This window comes from Salmo trutta, chromosome 19 (assembly GCF_901001165.1).
Source record: "Salmo trutta chromosome 19, fSalTru1.1, whole genome shotgun sequence".
In the NCBI taxonomy this organism is placed as follows: Eukaryota; Metazoa; Chordata; class Actinopteri; order Salmoniformes; family Salmonidae; genus Salmo; species Salmo trutta.
In genome coordinates, this window is record NC_042975.1 from 21,393,332 (window position 1) to 21,420,998 (window position 27,667).

Genomic DNA, 27,667 nt, shown 5'->3' on the forward strand with positions numbered 1-27,667 from the left:
TGGGTGCTTGGTTGGGACAACACATGCATTGGCAGGCAAGCTGCAGAAGGACGAGCAGGCCGTTCTCCATCGTTTATCAGTGCAATTTTGACAGCCAACTAGCTGAAAAAGTTTGAGAGGGTTTATCTAATTTTCCTTTGTTAGCTTTTAGTTAATCTTGCTCTGGTTAGCATTAGTTGTTGATCTTGTTGTTGATGTGCCTATAGGGAAAGATGGTCTATATTTTTATGGTTGTTTGATCAATAGGAATGTAAAGTTCCCAAATGTAAGAGAACTTCCATGGTATTTAGCTACTCTACATATTTGCTGTAATCCATTCAAGTGTATTTTGTGTCCTTTGTCAAATGCTTTCTAATGATATAAAGTTGCGCTGTTGCGACTGCTTGTAATCACACAGCCCAGTTGAAAGTGAATGATGGCATGACCTTGTGGCAAATGGCTTGTTTGCATATTGTCCTACTGTACCTCTGATTGGCTATGGTGCACCGCTCTGCGTAGACTTTAGTGTGTGGGAGAGTCTTTCACTAACTGCAGTTGAACAGATAACTGCAGTTGAACTGCCAATTTTGAGTTATGATTTTATACACTTTTTTAACTATTTACTTTGAGACTTTTTAAGTGACAGCTTAAAGACATGCCCTTCACACTAATTTAAACTTTGGCTGCACACATGATCTTTAGGAATACCAACCTCAGTGTGGAAATATATATAAAACACAGGGAAACCACGTTTTTTACTGCACTGGGCCATGGCATAAGTCATAGCAAAATGTGTATAATTGCAGGAAATTTGTTTAAAACAGTCAAATGTTCTCTCCACTCCATTGCAAAATAGGTAAAATTGCAGGAAATTAGCTGTAAAACTGAAGAAGAAAAATAATCTCCGCCCCATGGCAAAATTAGTAGGATTGCATGATGTTTTTTGTACAAAATTGCACAAGTTAAAATTGCATTAACTGGGGGGGGGCAACTAGAATGTTTTGCCGGAGATACCCCCCAACCAAATCTTGTTTAGGGCCCCCAAAGGGCTAGGGCCAGCACTGTGGCTTGCATAGGCTATATAACTGCACTGCAAGTAGATGATTTACACGTTTAATAGCCTGGAGTGTGAACATGGATGCTATGAGTCAAGGGCGGTATATTTAGTCCACGTGTCTTTATCCACACCACCAAAACACTTGAGTCATACCCACCAATTTAGGTCTGAACAATATATTACGCAAACTGTAGGCAGTCTATAGCATCTGCATTCAAACACTTGGCCCACTGGTGATTTTATTCGGCTTTCTGAACAAAAAAAACATGTACGTTTTATTTTAAATGTTTTATTGTTGGACATAAAAGACTATAAAAACATCAGCTCCAAGTGATTTTACATTTTGGAGATATGTTTCAAAGTATTCCCACGCATATTAGACTGATACGGTATATGTGATCGTATACAAAATGTAAGCAATGCTTGAAATGATGATGTTTTAGTCAAATCTTCTAAATGTTTGGGCTTCTTGCGGTCAATTTGCAGGCAATAAACTATTTGTAATTATGTTCTGATCCCCTGAAAATATCGTCCCGCTGCTGAATCTAGTTGATGATCCCTGACCTAGAGCACGTATAGCGACGATGAGGGGACGGTGTAGAATGTTGATAGAATAATCACTAAAACTCGTGTAGCCTAGATCCAATCCCAAGAAAATCCGCATCTGTTGGAACGAGAATCACGCATTTGTCTTGTTTTTGCGCTCTTCTGCGCATTTGGCACCGGTGGTTAAAGTTTTATCACGTAATCTCAAACGAAGTATCAGATTTGTGTTTGCTCTGCGTGCTGTCCACAACTGCGACCGTTAATTTTCCGTGAATGTGAAATTACAAGCGTGTACTGTCATCATCAATAAACAGCTGGACCATTCGGAAAGGAAGAGCACATATTTCCATTCTGCGAGCTACAGAACAGAATAGAACAGCCTGCACATATTTTTGTTGAGTGCGCAGTAGGGATAGCTATACTCCTGCATATGCTATGCTGCACCTGGAAAGAAGATTTGGATTACCAGATGAACTGTAGGCTATTAACTAACCCGCACTCGCTCCACCGGTCAAAATACGCATTTGCCTTTTAAATCAACGGACGCTTTGTGTGTCTCGACAAGCAGTGGGATTTATAAACCGAAGATGGGTGTTTGTGGATACTTTGTCGTGTCTTGGAAGTGCCTGGTGGTTCTGTCATTCAGGCTGCTGTTTCTTGTCCCCCCAGGTTTGCCTGTCCACAGTCAAGGGGATTCCCAAACCGATAATAAAGTAATGGACAATATTACCGTCAGGCAAGGCGAGACCGTCTTTCTCAGGTAAAACCCTTTCTAATTATTCATACACTGTCACTGGTTGCGAATGGTTTAAAAAAGTAATTACGTTGCTTTGACAATTGAAATTACAGGAAAAGTGTTTGTCAGGTTAAATTATACGATTCAAACTGTATGGTAATTTCCACGTCATGTGCATTTTGTCATTGAGGGGGATTCCAGAGGATTAGCCTATACCAGACTATGAAGCAATAGTCCCAGCAGTTAAAATTAACTCCAAATGATTGTTGTGTAACGTGTGAACTAAGGTGCTTATGGTGGTGAAAGAAGACTATTGATATGGTCCACAAGCTACGGAGCATCACAGGGATGTAAACATGCTACTGGGGAAAAAATGGTTGAATCAAGTTGTTTCCAGGTAATTTCAACCAAACAATTCCATGTGATGACGTTGAATCAACGTGAAAAACGGATTTACAAAAAGTCATCACTGTAAGGGAATTTCGTCTTTTTCACCCAACTTTGAACCTAAATCAAATGACAGGGTTTTATTCACGTTAGTTGACAACTCAACAAAATCTAAATCAAAACTAGTCACTGAACTGATGTCTGTGCCCAGTGGGATGGGATATGAACTGGACTATAATAGACACTGGGGATTGCAGTTATATTTTGCACATTAACATATTATGTGATATTGCACATGCATACTGTAAATGGTTGAGACTAGACACTTGTTAGTCCTATGAACAGATCTCGAAAAAGTTCAACCTACCTGTGCTCAAAGTGTAGGCTACCTTGGTCACAGAGCGCCACAGTGGAGGTGTCATAATACCAATGAAACCTAGTGGTCAAACAGGGAAATGGTTCCAATCGTTTTTCCACCATTTATTTTCCCCATAGGGGATCATAGAAACACTTCAGATTAGGGCTGTGTTTCGTGTAGGTTTACCCTGGTGTGACGTTTTGATAATCAGGTGACTTTTATCAATATATTTGTCTCTACTTACTCTCAGATTCGAAAAATAATAATTAGCATAAAAGGAGACATTCGGCAGTCTTGTCCAGATCATCATGGCATTTGTAATTGTATTTATTTTACCTTCATTTAACTAGGCAAGTCAGTTAAGAACAAATTCTTATTTTCAATGACGGCCTAGGAACAGTGGGTTAAACTGCCTTGTTCAGGGGCAAAACAACAGATTTGTACCTTGTCAGCTCGGGGATTCGAACTTGCAACCTTTCGGTTACTGGCCCAACGCTCTAACCACTAGGCTACCCTCATAGCTCTTTATGATGGCTTAGTAGAATTCTATTTTTTTTGGGGGGGGAGGGTAAATACAGGCAAATATATTGATAAAAGTCATCTTGTCCTAGAGTGATTTACACGGTTATCAAAACATCACGCCAGGATCGGCCTACACGAAACACAGCCCTTATTTGAAGTGTTTCTAAAATCCCTTATGGGAAAAATGTATGGTTTCTAAAATGTTTGGAACCATTTCCCTGTTTGACCGTTAGCTTTTTGGGATATTTTGACTCATACTCAATTACAGACATAAATAACACATAGTCCACCATTTTTCTTTTGTTGCTTGCATTTAAAAAAATATATAGATTTTTGCAGTTTGCTTAGCTGTTTAGGACCTGAATTTACTGACCCCATGCTCCAACAGGTCAACCTGCCCAACAATTTGCTGACACAACCTCATTGTTGATCATACTAATTGAATTCTAAATTCATTTACATGGGGCATACTATTATATCTAAAATTAACTATTTCAATCACCTGTGGTGGCTGCATATGTGCACAGGTGATATTTATTATTTAATCCAATTATCACATGAAACTCAAACAAGTAGGGGCTTGATTGCAAAATGCACACAGATACATTGATAAACTTGTCTGATATAGTATGACACTTTTAGTTTAATGGAACCTGCCCACATTTTCAATGCAGGTAGGGTATAATAGGGCTTGATTGAAGCTGTATGTCCACTATCCAGCTATTTAGCCCCATATTGTCTATGAAACATCCTGCTGCCCTGGTAATATGTATCTAATGAAACTCATTACGACACACAACTCGCCAATCACTTACCTTTCAGAGATGTCTCCATACGTATAAAGTAGCTGCGTCATGACAATGCTTTTATAAATAGATTATCTTCAGCACTTCTCTGGGCAACAGGATTCTAATCAGATTCATATACTCTCTTAAGGACACTAATCGGAGCTATCCGTATGAATCCTCAGGATATTTAGGTTTCAAAGCATACGCTCTGAAATTGAGTGTAATATCAGCATCGGAACTAACAGGACCAAGCTGTGTGGTCATCTGAAAAGGGAATTGCCATGTTTGGAATGAGTATTAGGTGAGGACAGGGGGTGGGGGCTTACGTTATGAAATGATTCAAAATATAACAAGAATAAGTAGTCTTATATGCTTCAAAGTGCAAGTTATTAACTTGAGGTCACAGCAGTCATGGTCACCTCCAGTAAATCAGTGATACTAACAATTACTGTATTACCTGAATACAGTATGGAAACTGCATTTCTAGTAGTCAGCAATGCACTGGGGCATGCATAATGAACAATTATACAAATTAGGACTCAGTCAGGATTTTTATCAATTTGATAGAAGTTAGAACAAAAGTGATTTAAGCTTTTCATGGCTTAAGCAAAAACTTTCGCTAATTTATATGCTAGATTTCATCCTAAAAACTTCTGTCAGTGAAGCCATTGTTTATAACTTGAGCTGCGTGTTGCATAACTGACGTGATGTTGACTCATCAGATGCCATGATCTAAGTAGGACTAGTAGGAGACAATAAATCATAAAGAGATACACTAGAAATGTTGACAAGTTCATTTGCAGGTTGCCTTTACTGCAAGACAGAGGGCCTGTCATCATCTTGACACAACTGGAGAGGAAATAACTTTATTCCTGTGAGTCGTAAGCCATAACAACACATACTGAGAGCAGGCTGCATGCAAAATCTGTTATCCGGTTGAAGAAAAACTAACTGCGGTCTTCTTGCACTGAGAATATGCAGCTTTAGATGCATTTCATCAATGAAACAATGACAACTGAAAGAAATTCAACATCATATGAATTCAAAACACACTTTGGCACAGCACTGGATAAATGTTGTTGTGCCTTAAACCTGGAACGTATGGATAGGCATACCTGTTTTGATTGAAAAGGGCCCTCACTTTGAACATACTACCAAAGTCTGTAAAATAAGAAATATGGTCTGAAATATGTGCTATAGGCTAACAGAGTGACTGTGCTGTTCTTAACTTCCAGTTCTATATTTTGTGTGGGAGGAAATATCCTTCAGTCACACTATTCCCTGGGGTGATCCTACACAATTAGAATTATTCTTGCTTCATACTCTTTGAAAACATTTCCATTTCATGACACCATGTTTGTTCAATTAGACACAACAGAAGAGATGTTAGTTCTTTTTGTTGGTTTAGATGTAACAATGGATACAATTGTCTCTTATTCCCTTCAGATGAAAATCTGAATGGGTTGTGTATGAATGGGCCACTGTAGATCTGACTACAGTTTGACTGGAGTAGTGCAGTTATTGTTGTTGTCACTGAGTTAGCACAATGCTATGCTTACCTCAGCAGGCATCAGCCCCTCTTATTTATATATATATATATATATATATATATACTGCTCAAAAAAATAAAGGGAACACTAAAATAACACATCCTAGATCTGAATGAAAGAAATAATCTTATTAAATACTTTTTTCTTTACATAGTTGAATGTGCTGACAACAAAATCACACAAAAATAATCAATGGAAATCCAATTTATCAACCCATGGAGGTCTGGATTTGGAGTCACACTCAAAATTAAAGTGGAAAACCACACTACAGGCTGATCCAACTTTGATGTAATGTCCTTAAAACAAGTCAAAATGAGGCTCAGTAGTGTGTGTGGCCTCCACGTGCCTGTATGACCTTCCTACAACGCCTGGGCATGCTCCTGATGAGGTGGCGGATGGTCTCCTGAGGGATCTCCTCCCAGACCTGAACTAAAGCATCCGCCAACTCCTGGACAGTCTGTGGTGCAACGTGGCGTTGGTGGATGGAGCGAGACATGATGTCCCAGATGTGCTCAATTGGATTCACGTCTGGGGAACGGGCGGGCCAGTCCATAGCATCAATGCCTTCCTCTTGCAGGAACTGCTGACACACTCCAGCCACATGAGGTCTAGCATTGTCTTGCATTAGGAGGAACCCAGGGCCAACCGCACCAGCATATGGTCTCACACGGGGTCTGAGGATCTCATCTCGATACCTAATGGCAGTCAGGCTACCTCTGGCGAGCACATGGGGGGCTGTGCGGCCCCCCAAAGAAATGCCACCCCACACCATGACTGACCCACCGCCAAACCGGTCATGCTGGAGGATGTTGCAGGCATCAAAACGTTCTCCACGGCGTCTCCAGACTCTGTCACGTCTGTCATGTGCTCAGTGTGAACCTGCTTTCATCTGTGAAGAGCACAGGGCGCCAGTGGCGAATTTGCCAATCTTGGTGTTCTCTGGCAAATGCCAAACGTCCTGCACGGTTTTGGCTGTAAGCACAACCCCCACCTGTGGACGTCGGGCCCTCATACCACCCTGATGGAGTCTGTTTCTGACCGTTTGAGCAGACACATGCACATTTGTGGCCTGCTGGAGGTCATTTTGCAGGGCTCTGGCAGTGCTCCTCCTCCTCCTCCTTGCACAAAAGCGGAGGTAGCGGTCCTGCTGCTGGGTTGTTGCCCTCCTACGACCTCCTCCACGTCTCCTGATGTACTGGCCGGTCTCCTGGTAGCGCCTCCATGCTCTGGACACTACGCTGACAGACACAGCAAACCTTCTTGCCACAGCTCGCATTGATGTGCCATCCTGGATGAGCTGCACTGCCTGAGCCACTTGTGTGGGTTGTAGACTCTGTCTCATGCTACCACTAGAGTGAAAGCACCGCCAGCATTCAAAAGTGACCAAAACATCAGCCAGGAAGCATAGGAACTGAGAAGTGGTCTGTGGTCCCCACCTGCAGAACCACTCCTTTATTGGGGGTGTCTTGCTAATTGCCTATAATTTCCACCTGTTGTCTATTCCATTTGCACAACAGCATGTGAAATGTATTGTCAATCAGTGTTGCTTCCTAAGTGGACAGTTTGGTTTCACAGAAGTGTGATTGACTTGGAGTTACATTGTGTTGTTTAAGTGTTCCCTTTATTTTTTTGAGCAGTGTGTGTGTATATGTACATACATACATACCTATGTTCTCCCAGTTCAGTGAGAAACTATTGTTAGGCTGTTCTTGTCGGTTTAATATCCTGGTTTTCCTCTAGGATTTTGCCTGTGCTTAGCTCTATTCAGTTTATTTTTATCCCCAAAAAACTCCTTAGTCTTTGCCGATGACAAGCATACCCATAACATGCTTGATAATATGAAGTGTGTTACTCATGTTGTTGGTTTTGCCCCAAACATAACACTTTGTAGGACATCAAGTTAATTTCTTTGCCACATTTAACGTGATGCATCTTTTGGAATATTTTTTATTTTGTACAGGCTTCCTCCTTTTCACTCTGTCATTTAGGTTAATATTGTGGAGGTACTACAATGTTGTTGATCAATCCTCAGTTTTCTCCTATCACAGCCATTAAACTCTGTAACTGTTTTAAAGTCGCATGGTGAAATCCTTGAGTGGTTTCCTTCCTCTCCGGCAACTGAGTTAAGGACACCTGTGTCTTTGTAGTGACTGGTTGTATTGATACAGCATCCAAAGTGTGATTTAATAACTACAACATACTCAAAGGGATATTCAATGTCTATTTTTTTTATCAATATGTGCACTTCTTTGCAAGGCATTGGAAAATCTCTCTGGTCTTTGTGGTTAAATCTGTCTTTAAAATTCACTGCTCGACTAAGGGACCTTAAAGACTATAGTGCATTTGAAAAGTATTCAGACCCCTTGACATATTCCACATTTTGTTACATTACAGCCTTATTCTAAAATTTATTAAGTCATTTTATTAATTTTAGAATAAGGCTGTAATGTAACAAAGTGTGGAAAAAGTAAAGGGGTCTGAATACTTTCTGTATGTACTGTAAATGCATGTGTGGGCTATAGAGATGATGTAGTCATTCAATAAACATGTTAAACACACCATGCAACTTGTTAAGCACGTTTTCACTCCTGAACTTATTTAGGCTTGCAGTAACAAAGAGGTTGAATACTTATTGACTCAAAACATTTCAGCTTTTCAATCTGTAAAAAATTCCAAAAACATAATTCCACTTTGACATTATGGGGTATTGTGTGTAGGCCAGTGACACAAAATCAAAATGTAATCCATTTAAAATTCAGGCTGTAACAGAACAACATGTGGAAAAAGTCAAGGGGTTGATTACTTTCTAAAGGCACAGTATCTGTATAAGTAGCAAGAGTGGAAATACATACAGCATTTATTGCAGAAAACCTTTCTCTCATTTGGTGGAGGGGGAACTCTACACAACACTTTGCCTCAAACTCTCTGATACAATCTTCCTCAGCAATGGTGCTTGTCCCTCCCATGTTGTCAGCTAATGTATCTGCGTTCCTTGTCGCTGTCAATATGAATCGAAGCTACTGGACTGAATCAAATCTCCATACATTTTCAGAGCAGAGGCACAGTGCTCACTTAACTTCACTTTAATAAACAAGACTGGCTGCTGCATGCCGATCAAGCTGGGGGTTGTCTCCTCCGTCCTCATTCTGAATGCAGCACTAAAGAAGTGTTTGAATGACTCTGGGCGATGTGGATGTACAAAGATGACCAGTTTACCTGCCTGTTGCATGCGCGTGCGATACTACGTGAATAATGAGACATTTGAGTTTCGTCCACCTACATATAATCTGTCAGTACTGAAGTTGGTGATTAGCGCCCAGTGGTGAATGTCACCATGGCAACCATGGTAAACTGAGGGTCTTCTGAGCTTCTTATCTTCCTGGACAGATGAGTCTAGTCCCACAGTCATGTGACATCTTTATGTGGTGGTATTATCATTCTCACCTTGCTGAACAGCTAGCGTTAGCCACATTATTTAGATTGGGATAAGCACATGCTTGATAGTGGGGGATAAACATGAGCCTTTATATGCTAACTAGCCAAGATCTTTGTCTACTAGTGCATTTTCTTCACTGTGCTATGTCTTCCCCGTGGCTCAGTTGGTAGAGCATGGTGTTTGCAATGCCAGCATGGTGTGAGCAACGCCAGGGTTGTGGGTTCGATTCCCACAGTGGGCCAGTACAAAAAAAAAATGGATGAAATGTATGCATTCACTATTGTAAGTCGCTCTGGATAAGAGCGTCAGCTAACTGACTAAAATGTAAATGTCTTTAAATGTACATTTCTTTTGCCTTATTGGCTCAGTTGATGTTCAATCTAAGATGCGACACATCATCTCAGCCATGTTTTTCTTGTACAACAGCCTCTGTCAACCAGTGACCGCATTACTAAAATGTAACCCTCCAATGATTGTGGTAGTTTGCTCAGTCTGATAGCCCTGCTGCTGCCAGATTGTGCTACTATTCCTTACATCTTTAGTCAATTGCCATTAGCATCCTACATTTAAAATAATTCCTATGATTAATAGTGTTAACAATTGTGAAAACAATTTGTGAACAAATGTTTAATTTTATTTATATCAAGGTGGGCAGAAACGTGACAATAGTTTTGGGAAATCTTTTGCACAATAATACCAAAGTCAATATCAGCATGTGAAGGAGCTAACTAGCTGTAAAATCGCTAAAACAAACTGAATATCAATTTAGGAGTCTCTCACCGAGTTCAACTTGCAGTTCATCTCTGCCCAGAGGGAGAGCAGTGTACATTTCTTTCCCACAGAGCTACTTATGGGGAAACTCCATTTGAATCGTAATTCTGCCCATTGTGTACGTTGCCCAATGCGTCATCAATGGGCTTCGCGTTGCATTCTGGGCAATTCTGGGACAAGGAGAGCTCTCCTTCAAGGAGTGAATAGGAGTAAATTGTTAGGTGACCTAAACTGGGATATGCTTAACACCCTAGCCGTCCTGCAATCTAAGCTAGATGCCCTAAATCTCACACAAATGATCATGGAACCTACCAGGTGCAACCCTAAATATGTAAACACAGGCACCCTCATAGATATCAACCTGACCAACCAGCCCTCTAAATACACCTCTGCTGTCAACAACCAGGATCTCAGCAATCACGGCCTCATTGCCTGCATCTGTAATGGCAGCGGTCAAACGCTCCCTAAAACACTTCAGCGAGCAGGCATTTCTAATCGACCTGGCCCGGGTATCCTGGAAGGATATTGACCTCATTCCGTCAGTAGAGGATGCCTGGTTATTCTTTAAAAGTGCTTTCCTCACCATCTTAAATAAGCATGCCCCATTCAAAAAATGTTGAACCAGGAACAGAAATAGCCCTTTGTTCACTCCAGACCTGACTACCCTTGACCAGCACAAAAACATCCTGTGGCGTACTGCATTAGCATCGAATAGCCCCCGCGATATGCAACTTTTCAGGGAAGTTAGGAACCAATATACACAGGCAGTTAGGATAGCAAAGGCTAGCTTTTTCAAACAGAAATTTGCATTCTGTAGAACAAACTCCAAAAAGTTCTGGGAAACTGTAAAGTCCATGGAGAATAAGAGCACCTCCTCCCAGCTGCTCACTGCACTGAGGCTAGGAAACACTGTCACCCCTGATAAATCTACGATAATCGAGAATTTCGATAAGCATTTTTCTACGGCTGGCCACGCTTTCCACCTGACTACCCCAAGTCAACAGCACTGAACCCCCCCACAGCAACTTGCCCAAGCCTCCCCATTTCTCCTTCACCCAAATCCAGATAGCTGATGTTCTGAAAGAGCTACAAAATCTGGAGCCTCTCTTTCTAAAATTATCCACCGCAATTGTTGCAACCCCAATTACTAGCCTGTTATAACCTCTTTTTCGTATCGTCTGAGATTCCCAAAGATTGGAAAGCTGCTGCGGTCATCCCCCTATTCAAAGGGGGAGACACTCTAGACCCAAACTGTTACAGACCTATATCCATCCTGCCCTGCTTTTCTAAGGTCTTTGAAAGCCAAGTTAACAAACAGATCACCGACAATTTTGAATCCCACTGTACCTTCTCCGCTATGCAATCTGGTTTCCGAGCTGGTCATGGGTGCACCTCAGCCACGCTCAAGGTCCTAAACAATATCATAACCGCCATCGATAAAAGACAATACTGTGCAGCCGTATTCATCGACCTGGCCAATGCTTTAGACTCTGTCATTCACCGCATTCTTATTAGCAGACTCAATCGACTTGGCTTCTCAAATGACTGCCTCGCCTGATTCATCAACTACTTCTCAGACAGAGTTCAGTGTGTCAAATCGGAGGGCCTGTTGTCCGGACCTCTGGCAGTCTCTATGGGGGTGCCACAGGGTTCAATTCTCGGGCCGACTCTCTTCTCTGTATACATCATTGATGTCGCTCTTGCTGCTGGTGATTCTCTGATCCACCTCTATGCAGACGACACCATTCTGTATATTTTTGGCCTTTCTTTGGACACTGTGTTAACAAACCTTCAGACGAGCCTCAATGACGTACAACTCTCCTTCCGTGGCCTCCAACTGCTATTAAATGCAAGAAACACTAAATGCATGCTCTTCAACCGAATGCTGCCCGCACCTGCCCGCCCGTCTACCATCACTACTCTGGACGGTTCTGACTTAGAATATGTGGACAACTACAAATACCTAGGTGTCTGGTTAGACGGTAAACTCTCCTTCCAGACTCACATTAAGTATCTCTAATCCAAAATTAAATCTAGAATCGGCTTCCTATTTCGCAACAAAGCCTCCTTCACTCATGCTGCCAAACATACCCTCGTAAAACTGACTATCCTACCGATCCTTGACTTTGGCGATGTCATTTCCAAAATAGCCTCCAATGCTCTACTCAGCTAACTGGATGCAGTCTATCACAGTGCCATCCGTTTTGTCACCAAAGCCCCATATACTACCTACCACTGCAACCTGTATGCTCTCGTTGGCTGGCCCTTGCTTCATATTCGTCGCCAAACCCACTGGCTCCAGGTCATCTATAAATCTTTGCTAGGTTAAGCCCCACCTTATCTCAGCTCTCTGGTCACCATAGTAGCACCCACCCGTAGCACGCGCTCCAGCAAGTATATTTCACTGGTCACCCCCAAAGCCAACTCCGCATTTGGCCGCCTTTCCTTCCAGTTCTCTGCTGCCAATGACTGGAATGAATTGCAAAATCACTGAAGCTGGAGACTACTAGCTCCCTCACTAACTTTAAGCATCAGCTGTCAGAGCAGCTTACAGATCATTGCACCTGTACATAGCCCACCTGTAAGTAGCCCACACAACTACCTCATCCCCATGTTATTTTTATTTTTTTGTTCCTTTGCACCCCAGTATCTCTACTTGCACATTCATCTTCTGCACATCTATCACTCCAGTGTTTAATTGCTCAATTGTAATTATTTCGCCACTATGGCCCATTTATTGCCTTACCTCCCTAATCTTACTTCATTTGCACACACTGTATATAGACTTGACTGTGCGTTTGTTTATTTCATGTGTAACTCTGTTGTTGTTTGTGTCGCACTGCTTTGCTTTATCTTGGTCAGGTCGCAGTTATAAATGAGAACTTGTTCTCAACTGGCCTACCTGGTTAAATAAAGGTGAAATAAAAAAATTGGGCGCTAGCTCAAACTGAACATTAGCATGAATTTCGTGAACAAGAAGTACAACATTGCAAATGTTTTTCTAGTTGTGAGAACTTGTTCTCTGTAATATCATATAGCTTTGGGATCATGACATTACGTACTTATCGAGGAAAATAGGCATGTTTCTCGACTCATCCTGACTTTGAGAAGGGATTGCGTGACAATTAGCTTAGCAACCGTGTGACGCAGCATGACAACATGAATGCAATTGGTCCATAGTCAGTTAGGTGGGGCGTTTGTCCATTCATTGCCCAATGGAATTCCGATCTCCTCTTCTCTGTAATATCGCTGTTCCCCTCGGACACACAGGGCGCATTGTGACTTGGTACTTGAAGGAGAAACGGAGTTGAATAATTTGTAACACTGTTTAAATTGACCTTATCTAAGCGAAATATATACTTTGTCATGATGATATAAACGGATGGATGTGTTCTAGACAAGTATGCTCATGATCTATTGGCTGATTTGGCGATCTGGAGCGCAGGTCAATATTTTAAAAGCGGTATGAAATGTGATAGAGGATAACACACTCCATTCGAGAATTATGTAGCTATGACGCATTCCTATATGATTTCCTGATTTTCAGTCGGACCACTTAGAAGTAAAATCATGGGGACATTTTTTTTAACCTACTGATAGGCTTTGACCAAATTGACAGGAGTTTCATGATTTTTATTGGATTATTCCTTTTTAAGCTGCACAGCCGGTAATACACTTGTGTCCCCTGGCGACCGGCTCGTACATGAAACATACACCATTCAGGCTCCAAAGGCATCCTTAACTAACTGGAAAGAAACAGGGAAAATATGTGACCCGTTTCAGGAAACTAGGCGTATGTCGCACGTCGCTACTTCACAGGAGAGGCATTTGAACATTTAAAACATATATATCTAAATATGTTTTTTGCCATAAATGCTTTCTGTAACGTGAACTTTCATGTGCCTTAATAACAAACGTGTGTGCCATCTGTAAATGCAAATAAAATTGTTAAAAAACGAGCGTAGTTGGTTTTAATAGGGAAAAATACAGGAACCTTCCCACTAGCCATGATTGGCTGAGATAATGGATGGTCTGGACAGAGAGAGATGAGTTTGGATTGGTCTGACATGTAGAATGTCTATATCATGAGCTTTTAAGTGTGTGTGGATAATCCTGTCTACCGCTACTTTTTTTGAAAGATATCATGAATAACTGAAAAGGTTTTGCTACTGCTCTCAACATTGCTGCCCTGAAGTTAATAGTGCAATCGACCAAGCTCAGTGGTAAAACATTGTGATGGACTACTTTCTGGAGGATGATCGTGCCGTGCTGACTCTCTGACTCTGAAAATTAATCAGACAATGAGGAAATCCCTGATTTTAGGTTTCATTGAACCAGAAATTTTTGTCTTCTGATGACAATGATGGGGAAGAAACCGTGTCATTGTCATGGAAGAAGTTGACCGAGTTTCGAAATCAGTGGAATGCCTGGTGGAAGCGGAGATATGATTGCCAAATGCAAAGAGAACACAGAAAGAAGGCTGTTGTATAAAACACCTGTCTCCAGATTACATCTTCAAACTAAGGGCAACCATGGTAGAGGGAGAAGCGTTCTTCCATGTATACGGGTAGAGTTGTGCAAGTTAAAGCGTACTGTTAGCTAGCTAGCTAAAATTAGCTGGCTGGCTCGCTAGCTAACGTTACGTTTATGATCTGTGTAGGAGATCTAAAAAGGTTCACAAGTTGGAATTCCGAGTTGGATGACCGTTCAAATAGATTTTTCCCCCATGTTCCAAGTTGTTTTGAACGTGGCATTAGAGTTGGGATTATGGTTAATTGTTCAGCTAGCTAGCTACATGTCTAAACAAAATACTCTACTATGCAAGTAACCATTTCACGGTACCGTTTACACCTTCTGTATCCTGTCCATGTGACAAATAAACGTAGATTTGATTTGATATAGTCTGTGTTTACCAGAGATGGTAATGTGAAGAACAACATGACCTGCACCAAATTGTGTGTGGAGGCATCACCAGCTGGCGCGCCCTTATATATGTATATTTTTTTTTAATCGTCTAATAAATGTAATCAATCAACCAAAGTCAAATTAGGATATAGGCCAAGGACTAGATAAAGTTTTTATATTTACTACTACTTTTTGCTTCTACTTTCACCACTTTTAGTCTTGAAGGCTTTGGCTGTTTTACTACACTGTGAATCCTTAAAAGGACGGGTAGGGCTCAGGCTTAGGAGGGTGTGAACGATGCTGAATGGGTGTAGACGAAGAGCTCTCCAGTAGGTGTACCAAAACATTGAGGCAATTTTCTCAAATGTGGGGTTACAAGTTTATCAACTTTCAAAGCAGAATTACTTTTTCATTGTTCTTCAACTGCAGTGTATGATTATACAATTTTCTAGCTCGGTGTCTCTACTTTTATCCAATGTAAAAAAATAAATAATAGTAAATAAAAACATTCAGATTTTGCTACACAGGACCAAATCCAGGTGGTGGATCAAACATGCATACTGTCTTAATAAAACACAATCTGATAGTGGCTAATGCTACTTCATGATGTTGTAGTGCGCATCTGAAAGTAGTCTGAAAATAGTGATGGAAATGTGTTTTATTAAGACACTCATCTTTCTACTGATTGTGTAATTGATGTCTATTTCTGTTTAAAACACTAGATGTAGCCAATGTTTTGTGTTTACAGACTAGGTATCATATCTGTTAGTGCAGAGAAATTTGTTGGTGCATATAACTCCTCACAATTTCAACATGGAGATGTATCTTGGCATTCCATGTTACTGTCAGAGTTGTACAAGCCCTCTTCAAAGAGATTCAATTTATCCCCAAAATTAACCCCCAGGCCACGATTGGGATGTGATAATTTGATTTCACAGAGAGATGTTAAGGATTCTCTTTTTAATCCTATTTCTCCCACACCTTGCTAATCTAGTCTAGCATCTATCATCTACCACAATTTCAGGCGTTGTCCTCAATTTGTAATTAACCCAATGCTGGCATCTGGAGACCAAGATCGGTTTGGATATGTGGTCAGAGAAGACTCAGGGGAGACAAGGGAAAGAGTAGTAGAGTGCATGTGGAAGGAAATGGATACTCAAGTCAAACTATAATAAGGTTTTTGAGAAGCCGTTACTCAAATGAATGGCGCAGTGTCGCTGTACATGAAACTCATTCACGTCTCTCATCCGGTTTACCGGTGATAAGGTGAACCTGGTCTTCTTTTGCTAAGGCCTTATCAAAGACGAAGCGAGGAGAGGAGAGGGAGTGCTGTCTGTCTGCCATGGGGTGTGTCTTTGAGACAGCTGTTCGTCAAACTATTTCTGTCCCCAATGTCAGTGGGCTAATGGCATTGTGCCGCCGTTCGCATGGTCTGGCTGGGAAACCAAAAAGCTCAATATCAAACAGGGCATTGAATTCACCACAGATCCTTAGCTAAGGAGCCCTGGCATGCAGTACTCTCTGGCATTAACCCACTGCAGCCAAGAAACACTGGCAGCCACTTGTTATCCCTGCAGAGAGAATGCTAATCACCCCAAAAGATATCCTAGACTTCGACAAAGGTTCCCCCCAGGGGATGGAATTGTGGTCGAACATGATTTTGTTTGTGTAATTTCCAGGCCGTGGACAGAATATGATCACTGTCAGAATTGGCTATCTACTTTGCTATACCTTTCCACAAGGCTTATTCCAATCTGATACAGCCACGGGACCCATTTGGCCCAGGCCCTAATGAAACTGGCCAGTTTTGCTGACAGCAGTTTTAACGTCTGAATAAATTGCATGTTTTTTTGTTTGTTTGACTTGTCTTTCCTTTCCCTTAAAAGCTCAGGGAAGGCTGACTTGTGCTATCAAAACAAACGGGTGAATGTGCCAAATCATATAAACCTGCAAAATTGCCGATCTTCAACAGAGAAAGAGGTAGACACAGTCCGCTGGCATTGAATTTGATTGTATTGTTTCCGGCATGTGCACTAGAACCAGCTTGGCCTACATTCACCAGACGCTTTTTTTGTTGATGGAAATAATCTCGTATCTCCTGTGGATTACAGGAGTGGGGATTCACTAAACTGAGGAACAGGGGTGGTATGCAGTCTATGATTTAGTCTTTCAGATTTTTTTCTCACTCTGTCTCACTCCCTGTTTTGAAGCCATTTTAAGGCCTCGTGTGCCATTCAAGAAACTACCAAGACACTGTAATGAAGTGTGGGAAATTGAATAAATCCCCTTTGTGCAGATTCTTGTTTGGCTATCCAGGAAATGTTATAGGATTATGTAGGTTGACACTATGAGAACAGAACTGCTAAGCAAACCCTGAAGCACAGGAAAACTGTGATAACACAGACAGATTATTTTACTGTCATTTGTTATTCATTTGTTACCATTATCGCGTCGCTGATCGCTCCAAATAAAGCTGTCATAAGAATGGCCAAGCCTGCTCTTATTTGCAGTGACACAGGCTTAGTCATGCAATGTAAAAACAATGTTTCAAGTAGCAGTAGCTTTCGGTTAATGGCTACATACATGGTAGCGGTACATGGGGAAAATCACTGGGGAAGCCAAGCCAGGAAAAGAAAGACGTATTACAACCTATGTATTGTGCTAATTGCGTTGTTTGCTATAACCTGTTAGTTCATAGGCCTATATATCACAGTCGCAAGGCATAAGGCCAAGACAATAAGAAGAAAGTGGCAGAATAAATTCAACTATACCTTTTGTTTCATCACAAAACCGGAGAGCAACATCTGTCCGGTGAAGTCCACAAAGCATATTGCATTGAACAAACAGTTACATGACCTACAGCATGGTCAAGCAAGTTAATATTTCCGACCATTTCCTCACTAATGAACCAAGGGGAGTTACTGCAAAGAAAACAGGAGCTGCCTCCACTATTTCAGCACCATTTCAACATTAAATAACCCATGCTTAGTCTAATAGTGACAACTAAAATATACCAAAAACAATTCAGTCCAATCAACGTAAGCTAAATATAATGTGGCTGTCCATGGTTCTGATTTCTCTCTCGCTCTGTGTGGGTACGTGCAAGTAGAAAAAACATGTTGACTCCCCTACCCTACTTGTAGAGAAACGCCAATGTTGTCAAAACGGTCTATATCTCTGTCATACTTTTAGTTTTTGTTGTCCTAGGCTATCTGGCTAAAATGCTTGCTCGCTAGTTAACATTAGCCTACTAAAGCTAGCTACATAGTGAACTTCCATCCTCCTTAGGTCAGGGGCACAATTCATTTATGGTTGGATCAGAATCACCGTTAAAATCATTGGACAGTATGGAGAATTAAGTAAAATCACAAGTCCAAATTGTTATCTCTATCCAATTTTAGCTAGCTAGCCACCGGAGGACAAGATGCAACAATTCAAGTTTTTTTCTGTCAATGACGTTTTGCTCTAGATGTGATGTCGTTGGTGTGAAGCAAAATCCAAACTGGCTTCCCTTGAGAACACTGTTTTTTTTTAACATTTATTTTATTTATTTATTTTTGTTGCGCCAGGACCCATTCACAGTTGAGCTCACACAGTTTAGCTCAATGCTGATTGGCTAATGCTTTCTGGCTTCCCTTGCATTCAATGCTATGGGTGGCAACAAAGTCATACTCTTTTTGACTAGACAGTATCAGATAGATGGACTACACATGCAGAGACAAAGGGGCGCTGTTTTGCTCGCTCAGTTGCTTTCTCCAGTGAGATACATTCAGCCTCTTGAGAATTGAAGGAAAATTATGAAACACAGAGAGACGAAAGATTAATTTATTTTTATCTTCTTTCTTGGTACATTTTTGGGGGGGAAGCCCAGCTTCCCTTGGCATCCATGAATACATGCCACTGTGGCTACATCTCCTTTATCTGGTCTTCGGTCTTCGGCTCTCTGCCAGTCATGTCTCTCAGGCTAACTCTGTGGCGAACGAACCTTGAACCTGCTACATCACAAAACAGTCAGCATTTCCTCAGGCAAGGCTTCAGCTTTGCTACATTATTGAGGTAAACTGAGGTAGACTTGTCTGGCCCAGGTGCAGATTTCAGAGAGCATGTGCAGAGCTGTGGCATTAATGTAGCCTACTAAGCCATGGCTGAAGCTATGCCCAGGTATTATCTAGCTAGCATGGAGAGGAAAAGGGAGAGGGTGCAATGGAACATGTGCTTAATGGGCATGCAGCTCCACCTCCACTTCATCACGAGGATATATCAGTACTGAAAGACGTACAGAGTGTGCTGCATACACGCACACACAATCACTGTGTATTCACCAACATGGAGATTAGCAGCAAAGGATGTATGCTATTTGTACTCCGACCGACCGACCGACAGACAGACAGACAGACAGACGAATGGATGGATGCATTCTGGCTAACACAGACACAGTGACACACACACACTGAGATTGACTGCAAACAAACATACCCAAAGTGCATTGAATTTTATAGCCATGGTTGGAAAGTTGGTTCTTCATACATAATTAAGTGACTTTATGGATTGAAGTTCTCACACTTCATTCATACTGATGTTCACATTTATATTACATGCCTTTCACGACACACACTCACATCCACTACTACCGCTAAATCACTGTTGAATATCGTTGCAAAGATTTAGCTCATCACAATTTGCCTTCCTTGACATTCACTTGAGTGTGAGGACTCAAGTGTCTTTATATTTAGTGCAGAGGCCCTTGTCAGAATTTGTTCCAAAAGCCAGCCAACTTGCGAGAGAAATACCAGGCCTTGCTGCTTATTGCTCTGGGGAGGCTCCCCTACCATTAACAGAACTGAGGAGTGATGTTAGCTATCCGTCTCTGGGATAAGATAGAATCAGATGGTATTTAAGACATGATTTATTATCTCTTCCCAAATGGCAGTCGGCTCACTTTGCCAACAGAGCCAAAGTGATAGGCTGATCTCTATAGTCTCATCGCTCTGTTCAGACTATCTCATCATATAAAGCACTGCTGGATTTAAGGCATGGGGTTGAGCTGGAATTTTCTATAGCTTGAATATCACCTACTGTTCAGACTAGTCGGTCAGCGCTGAGCGGTTCAATAAAAACTCATAATGTACGATTCTGCTGCTTCCCTATACCATACATACTATATATACACTGCTCAAAAAAATAAAGGGAACACTAAAATAACACATCCTAGATCTGAATGAAATAATCTTATTAAATACTTTTTTCTTTACATAGTTGAATGTGCTGACAACAAAATCACACAAAAATAATCAATGGAAATCCAATTTATCAACCCATGGCGGTCTGGATTTGGAGTCACACTCAAAATTAAAGTGGGAAAACCACACTACAGGCTGATCCAACTTTGATGTAATGTCCTTAAAACAAGTCAAAATGAGGCTCAGTAGTGTGTGTGGCCTCCACGTGCCTGTATGACCTCCCTATAACGCCTGGGCATGCTCCTGATGAGGTGGCGGATGGTCTCCTGAGGGATCTCCTCCCAGACCTGGACTAAAGCATCCGCCAACTCCTGGACAGTCTGTGGTGCAACGTGGCGTTGGTGGATGGAGCGAGACATGATGTCCCAGATGTGCTCAATTGGATTCAGGTCTGGGGAACGGGCGGGCCAGTCCATAGCATCAATGCCTTCCTCTTGCAGGAACTGCTGACACACTCCAGCCACATGAGGTCTAGCATTGTCTTGCATTAGGAGGAACCCAGGGCCAACCGCACCAGCATATGGTCTCACAAGGGGTCTGAGGATCTTTTCTCGGTACCTAATAGCAGTCAGGCTACCTCTGGCGAGCACATGGAGGGCTGTGCGGCCCCCCAAAGAAATGCCACCCCACACCATGACTGACCCACCGCTAAACCGGTCATGCTGGAGGATGTTGCAGGCAGCAGAACGTTCTCCACGGCGTCTCCAGACTCTGTCACGTCTGTCACATGTGCTCAGTGTGAACCTGCTTTCATCTGTGAAGAGCACAGGGCGCCAGTGGCGAATTTGCCAATCTTGGTGTTCTCTGGCAAATGCCAAACGTCCTGCACGGTGTTGGTCTGTAAGCACAACCCCCACCTGTGGACATCGGGCCCTCATACCACCCTCATTTAGTCTGTTTCTGACCGTTTGAGCAGACGCATGCACATTTGTGGCCTGCTGGAGGTCATTTTGCAGGGCTCTGGCAGTGCTCCTCCTGCTCCTCCTTGCACAAAGGCGGAGGTAGCGGTCCTGCTGCTGGGTTGTTGCCCTCCTACGGCCTCCTCCACGTCTCCTGATGTACTGGCCTGTCTCCTGGTAGCGCCTCCATGCTCTGGACACTACGCTGACAGACACAGCAAACCTTCTTGCCACAGCTCGCATTGATGTGCCATCCTGGATGAGCTGCACTACCTGAGCCACTTGTGTGGGTTGTAGACTCCGTCTCATGCTACCACTAGAGTGAAAGCACCGCCAGCATTCAAAAGTGACAAACATCAGCCAGGAAGCATAGGAATTGAGAAGTGGTCTGTGGTCACCACCTGCAAAACCATTCCTTCATTGGGGGTGTCTTGCTAATTGCCTATAATTTCCACCTGTCGTCTATTCCATTTGCACAACAGCATGTGCAATTTATTGTCAATCAGTGTTGCTTCCTAAGTGGACAGTTTGATTTCACAGAAGTGTGATTGACTTGGTGTTACATTGTGTTGTTTAAGTGTTCCCTTTATTTTTTTGAGCGGTGTACTATACATAATATCATTAATAGTTCCTTTCTACTGGTTTTACGATTGAAAATACAGTATATGCAACATAGTATCTGCCAGTTCTTTAATAACCTCTTACATCTACACGTTCCGCTAGCGGAACGTCTGCTCCAATATCCAATGATGGGCGGGGCGCGAAATTCAAACTCCTCTAAATCCGAAAACTTACACTTTTCAAACATATGACTATGTTACAGCTATTTAAAGACAAGACTCTCCTTTATCTAACCAAACTGTCCGATTTCAAAAAGGCTTTACAGCGAAAGCAAAACATTAGATTATGTCAGCAGAGTACCCAGCCAGGAATAATCACACAGCCATTTTTCAAGCTAGCATATCATGTCACATAAACCCAAACCATATCTAAATGCAGCACTAACCTTTGATGATCTTCATCAGATGACACACCTAGGACATTGTGTTATACAATACATGCATGTCTGTTCAATCAAGTTCATATTTATATCAAAAACCAGCTTTTTACATTAGCATGTGACGTTCAGAACTAGCATTCCCACCGAACACTTCCGGTGATTTTACTAAATTACTCACGATAAACGTTCACAAAAAGCATAACAATTATTTTAAGAATTATAGATACAGAACTCCTCTATGCACTCGATATGTCCGATTTTAAAATAGCTTTTCGGATGAAGCACATTTTGCAATAATGTAAGTACATAGCCCGGCGTTACAGGGCTAGCTATTTAGACACCCTGCAAGTTTAGCCTTCACCAAAATCACATTTCCTATAAGAAAAATGTTCTTACCTTGCTTGTTCTTCATCAGAATACACTGCCAGGACTTCTACTTCAATAACAAATGTAGGTTTGGTCCCAAATAATCCATCGTTATATCCAAACAGCGACGTTTTGTTCGTGCGTTCTAGACACTATCCCAACGCTAAATCTCGGCCACGAGCATGACGCAAAATATGACAAAAAATTTCTAAATATTCCATTACCGTACTTCGAAGCATGTCAACCGCTGTTTAAAACCAATATTTATGCAATTTATCTCGTAGAGAAGCGATAATATTCCGACCGGGAATCTGCCTGTCTGTAAACTGAGGAAAAAACCGAAAGCCGGGGGCGGGGCGTGTCACGCGCCTAAGGCTTAGTCCATTGACTGACCACTCAGCTTTTGCTCTCGTGTGCTTCAGCCAGGGCTTTGAATTACATCATTCCTGTTTTTCCCGGGCTGTGAGACTCCATTGTTGACGTGAGAAGTGTCACGTAAGAGCAGAGATCCTTTGTAAACGATAGAGAGAATCAAGAAGGGCAAGAAATGTTCAGACAGGGTACTTCCTGAACAGAAGCATCTCAGGTTTTTGCCTGCCATAGGAGTTCTGTTATACTCACAGACACCATTCAAACAGTTTCAGAAACTTTGGAGTGTTTTCTCTCCAAAGCTAATAATTATATGCATATTCCAGTTTCTGGGCAGGACTAATAATCAGATTAAATCGGGTACGTTTTTTATCCAGCCGTGAAATTACTGCCCCCTAGATGTAAGAGGAGACAACTTTCATCAAAATATTTTAGATTTACGAAACTAAAATGCATGAGCAAATTTTTTGCAATCATTCATATTCATAAGCAATTTTGGTTTGTTGGTATATTGTCCATTTTTCCCCTCATAGTGTGTGCTTTGAAGTCCCTAACTAGGGTGCCTGGTGATATTTATGCCCCAGTGTACTGAACCCGATTTGATATCTGGGCCAAATACTTGGCTTGAATGTGTTAAAGGCAAAAAAGTCTGTATTTCAATATGCCGCCTCTGCATTGCCCCATATTGCAAATTCTGTATACTGCAGTAGTTTACCACTGATTTATAGAGTACATTATGATGAAATGTTTGTCAATGGAATTGCCATTTAACATACACATTTATATTGATGGCTAGATTGAAATAAATCTAAGGCCATCGATTGATTACACAAACAGCTATTCTGTTTGAAACGCTTTTATTGGCAGCACACAAAGAGCTATCGTGAAAGAGCATCGCACATGACATGCAATGTGGTCTCTGCAAGTTTCATCATATGGCATAAAAGACATCACTACACATTTTGATAGAAGTACTGTGACGTCGGCAATTTTTCAGATTTATAATTGATATTGTGAGCCAGATGCATAACCGCATACATCTAAAATAGACTTCCATGTGACTCAGTGCCAGTCTATTCCACAGAGGACGTCAGGCATATGGTGGATGTCTCTGTCGGTGACTTCTCCCATAGTACAGTATGATCCACCACAGTTACATGCTGGGCTGATTGCAAGGTGTGTCTCTTCAGCCCTGAAAAGGTGCAGTGCACAGTTAGACAACCTGTCAGTGTCAATGGAGAGAGAGAACGTCCCTGATGTCTGTACCTGCCCATCACTCTCAAGGTGTGTGTGGATAGTTCACTTATGCCATAAACAGACATGTCATAACAGCAACCGCCTTTCTTCCCTCCCTTTTTCTGCTTGAAGATGAGTTAGTAACTAATGACTGCTAGAAGCTTTTCATTTTCTATTACAGTTAAATATGAAATCTGTAAGATGTTGTATTTTGATAACTTGAAGCTATGAACTTGAAGCTATGAAATTGCAAATGAACTATCATTATTGTAAAACACTTAAACAACAGGTGTATATTTTAGAGATCATTATCTACTCCTCAATCTCCAGTGTTTGTGCAAAAGCTGAATTTCACGTTGATGATATGGCAAACCAGTTGTACTTTTCAAAAACCAAATGTAAATCTCAGAAGCTTAGATTATTAGTGAATAGTGGGAAATATTTAGCACCTATACTGCATGTATGGAGTTTGTGGCTCCTTCACACAAAACTGTGACTACCACTCCACTGTGATGGGTTCAAAGGACCTGTATTGACTCCCCCTGAGCAAATTGGCCCCTCAGATCTAAGTACCGTTGTCTTTTTGTAGAGTCAAGTGTCTTTTAAGTTCCCAGGATGCAGGGGCAAATGGGGGGAGTTGACAAGAAGACTAATCAATCTAGAGAAATTTCCACATCACAGACCCTCAATGCTTGCACGGAGAACAGGAGCATGTGATGATGATGAATACGAAGGCGCTCCAGCCGGGTTCTTCTAATCAGCCCGGTCTCCAAGAGTGACGCCTCCTGTGCTCTCCCATGTTCCCCTCTAAAAAAAGAATCCTTTGTTCCCTAATCAATGAAGAGAGAGAGAGAGACCTACGCAAGGAAGCCAGCTCCGCAAGCTCTGCATAGTTTTAAGGGGGGAAAGGATGAGGTTTCTCTCCCCTTTTCTTCGTAATCATCGCCTGTTTGCGTTGATGGCAGGATGACATCCACCTGAACTTTAAAACCTTGGAATAGCTTTGATATGATGCAGTGCAGGAATCGTGTTCCAACTAAATCGTTGGAGGGGGAAAAAAACAATAACAATGTTCTCTTATCTGCTGCCAGAGCACACCTGTGGTGGGGGTAGACTTTATCCCCCTTCAACAGTGAATGTTTTTACTAAAACGGCATTCAAATGCAGCTGATTTATTGTTATTTTTTAAATCTCTATCAAATCATTTCTTAGTGACAATTAAAGTATCTTACTGTGAATTTTTACATTTTATTTTTTAATTATTTGGTCAAAAATAAATATCGTCTTACCAAAGAGCAATTTCTCAAGCAATATTTTTGCTACGACTGTCTGGGAGTGGTAAGAATGGTTAGGGGAAAACTGAAAACTAGCTGTTATTGGCAGAGATGTTTGGAACTCTTTCTTGTTGGTCTATTAACTAATTTACCACCTGGTGTTATCACGAGGCAGGCCAAAACTCCACCCCACCAACACAGGCGGAAATTTCTGGTGTTTTTTTTTCCCCAAACAGCTCTTGAACTAAAAGGGCATTCTCACAGTTGCACAGTATTATTCCAACCTCATAGTGTGGATGTATAGTTTTTGACTGCACTGGGCCATTAAGCAAATTTAAACATGGGTTTATTTGGAACTCTACTTTGAATTTCAGTTTAATCTTTGGTTGTTTTGTGCCTATCTGGGAAGTCAAAAACACTAAGCCACATTGATATCTATTTTCATATTTGGAAAATATCTAATCTTCTATAGGGTGTTCTGTAGGTAAACCCAGTTTTGACTCCAAGAGCACAAAAGGGTTTAACTTTTAAGAGTTATTTTAAAGTTCCCCTTGTTTCAGGGAAAATAAGGTTACTCTTAATTAAACTAGTTTGTCTTCTCCTGTTACCTTATTCACTCCCATAATGATGCCGGTAGAACATTGTTACCTGGGCAACATGAACTTCAAGGGTTTAATTAATACATTTAATATAGTGTTTGGTAACTGCTGGTCATTTGCAGTTATTGGTTTCATATATTTCCTGTAATATAGCTTGACGATACCTTGTGCACCTCCATCAAAACAAATCTGGCATATGAACGTGTATTAAGACGGACTGCCAAACCCATAAAAAACAATTACAAGCATCCCAGTCAGTGACATCAACTTCATTTTGGCTGTAATAAGTTTTGAGCGGAGTAGTTTTTAACTACAGCCTCGGGGAGTGTTATGGCCAAGTCGGCCAACAATACAACGCAGCAGAGAAGCAGTTCAGCCAGCTCTCTGCTGCACCTGGGGAGCCTCCTGGAGAGTGTGTGTATTCTGCTGAGGTAGGCCAGGAGTTACTCTCTCCCTCTGTTCTCTAACTCCTCTTAAGCCAGCTGCCCCAGTACATGTTTCATGATCTAAATGTTGGCTGAGCAGCAGGGAATGTTACTCGGTATAATTTGGGATCAGCCACTCCGCTCTCACCTCTTGTCCTTACCAACTCGGCTGCATCTCAATATTTATGAGGCAGCGTATGCTTACCTTTGTGGGGATTTTTTTAAAATGTTGATATATACAGGAGGACAGGGTCTGCTCATGTTTGTATCGGTCTATTCATCAATCAGAAAGTGTAATTCCAGCCAGCGACTCCTAGCTGCATGTAAATGCGATGGAGTCATGGGGAATTAATTATCACAGATATGAAGCATCCGTTGTGCAGGCTGACGGGCAGGAACATGGCATCCCCATGTTGGCCTCTGCTTCGTCTCATCTTCAGGTTAAGTGTAGCAATATGCTGACTGTCCGGTCGGCTGTTGCACATGGCTAGCTTCATCATTATGGCCCGTGCACTGTTGACGTTTCCATTATTTCTCATGCTGTAACAGGGCCTTGCTCAATAGTGAGACGCGGATAAGTGTGTCACTCGTGGCGTTGGCAATGTTTACGAATACAAGCAAGCACACAATTAATGATGTGTGTTCTTTTAAGGGCCGCAATAGCCGTTACAGGCGACATTGTAGTTGTTGCTTTCTCCCTGAAAAATCCTGCAGTATCTTCAAAGATGACATAGAATCACAACAAAAATCATATCACAGAAGAACATCCTTAAAAGCCCTGAAGTTAACTGGATGTGCCATGTCTCTAGCGGCAGCTCTCCTTACCTAAGACCTTGGTTCTTATTTCATTCTTAATAACATTGCTTTTTTATTTTTTTTATTCTCATACTCCTTATTGTACAGGCTACTTTGTCCTTGAGCTCGTATTCAATCATTTAGTGTTTGCAATACCTACTTGCAACGCAGGGATTATTGTTTGCCATTGAATGACCTCCATAATGTAATGGCTCGCGCCTGGAATAAAAACCTGGCCTCAAGGGGCTTAAATCCTCTATGGTGGATAACTGCAAACAGTTATCAAGGAAAAACACATCTGTTAAATAACCACTGGTAACCTTTAAAGGATTATAGAAGCACATGGTAGTAATCTGTATTATTACGGTCATCGTCGAGAGGAGAAATAATGTGGGTGTGCGTGCGTGTGCACTACCCAAGCCTTCTCCA

The 27,667-nt window shown here is 41.7% G+C and overlaps 1 protein-coding gene across 8 annotated transcripts in view; it reads left to right on the forward strand.

The window, feature by feature from the left end:
• The window catches only part of LOC115154167 (opioid-binding protein/cell adhesion molecule), a 447,106-nt gene that overhangs the window by 305,198 nt on the left and 114,241 nt on the right, over positions 1–27,667 (forward strand). For 2 of the 8 annotated variants that reach the window (XM_029700127.1, XM_029700123.1), the window contains exon 1: positions 1,573–2,342. In XM_029700127.1, coding sequence (XP_029555987.1) covers positions 2,170–2,342 — 173 coding nt within the window. In that variant the 5' untranslated portion in view covers positions 1,573–2,169. Of the gene's footprint in view, positions 1–1,572; positions 2,343–27,667 lie in introns of those variants that run through there. The other 6 variants (XM_029700120.1, XM_029700124.1, XM_029700119.1 and 3 more) reach the window with 4 other exon arrangements.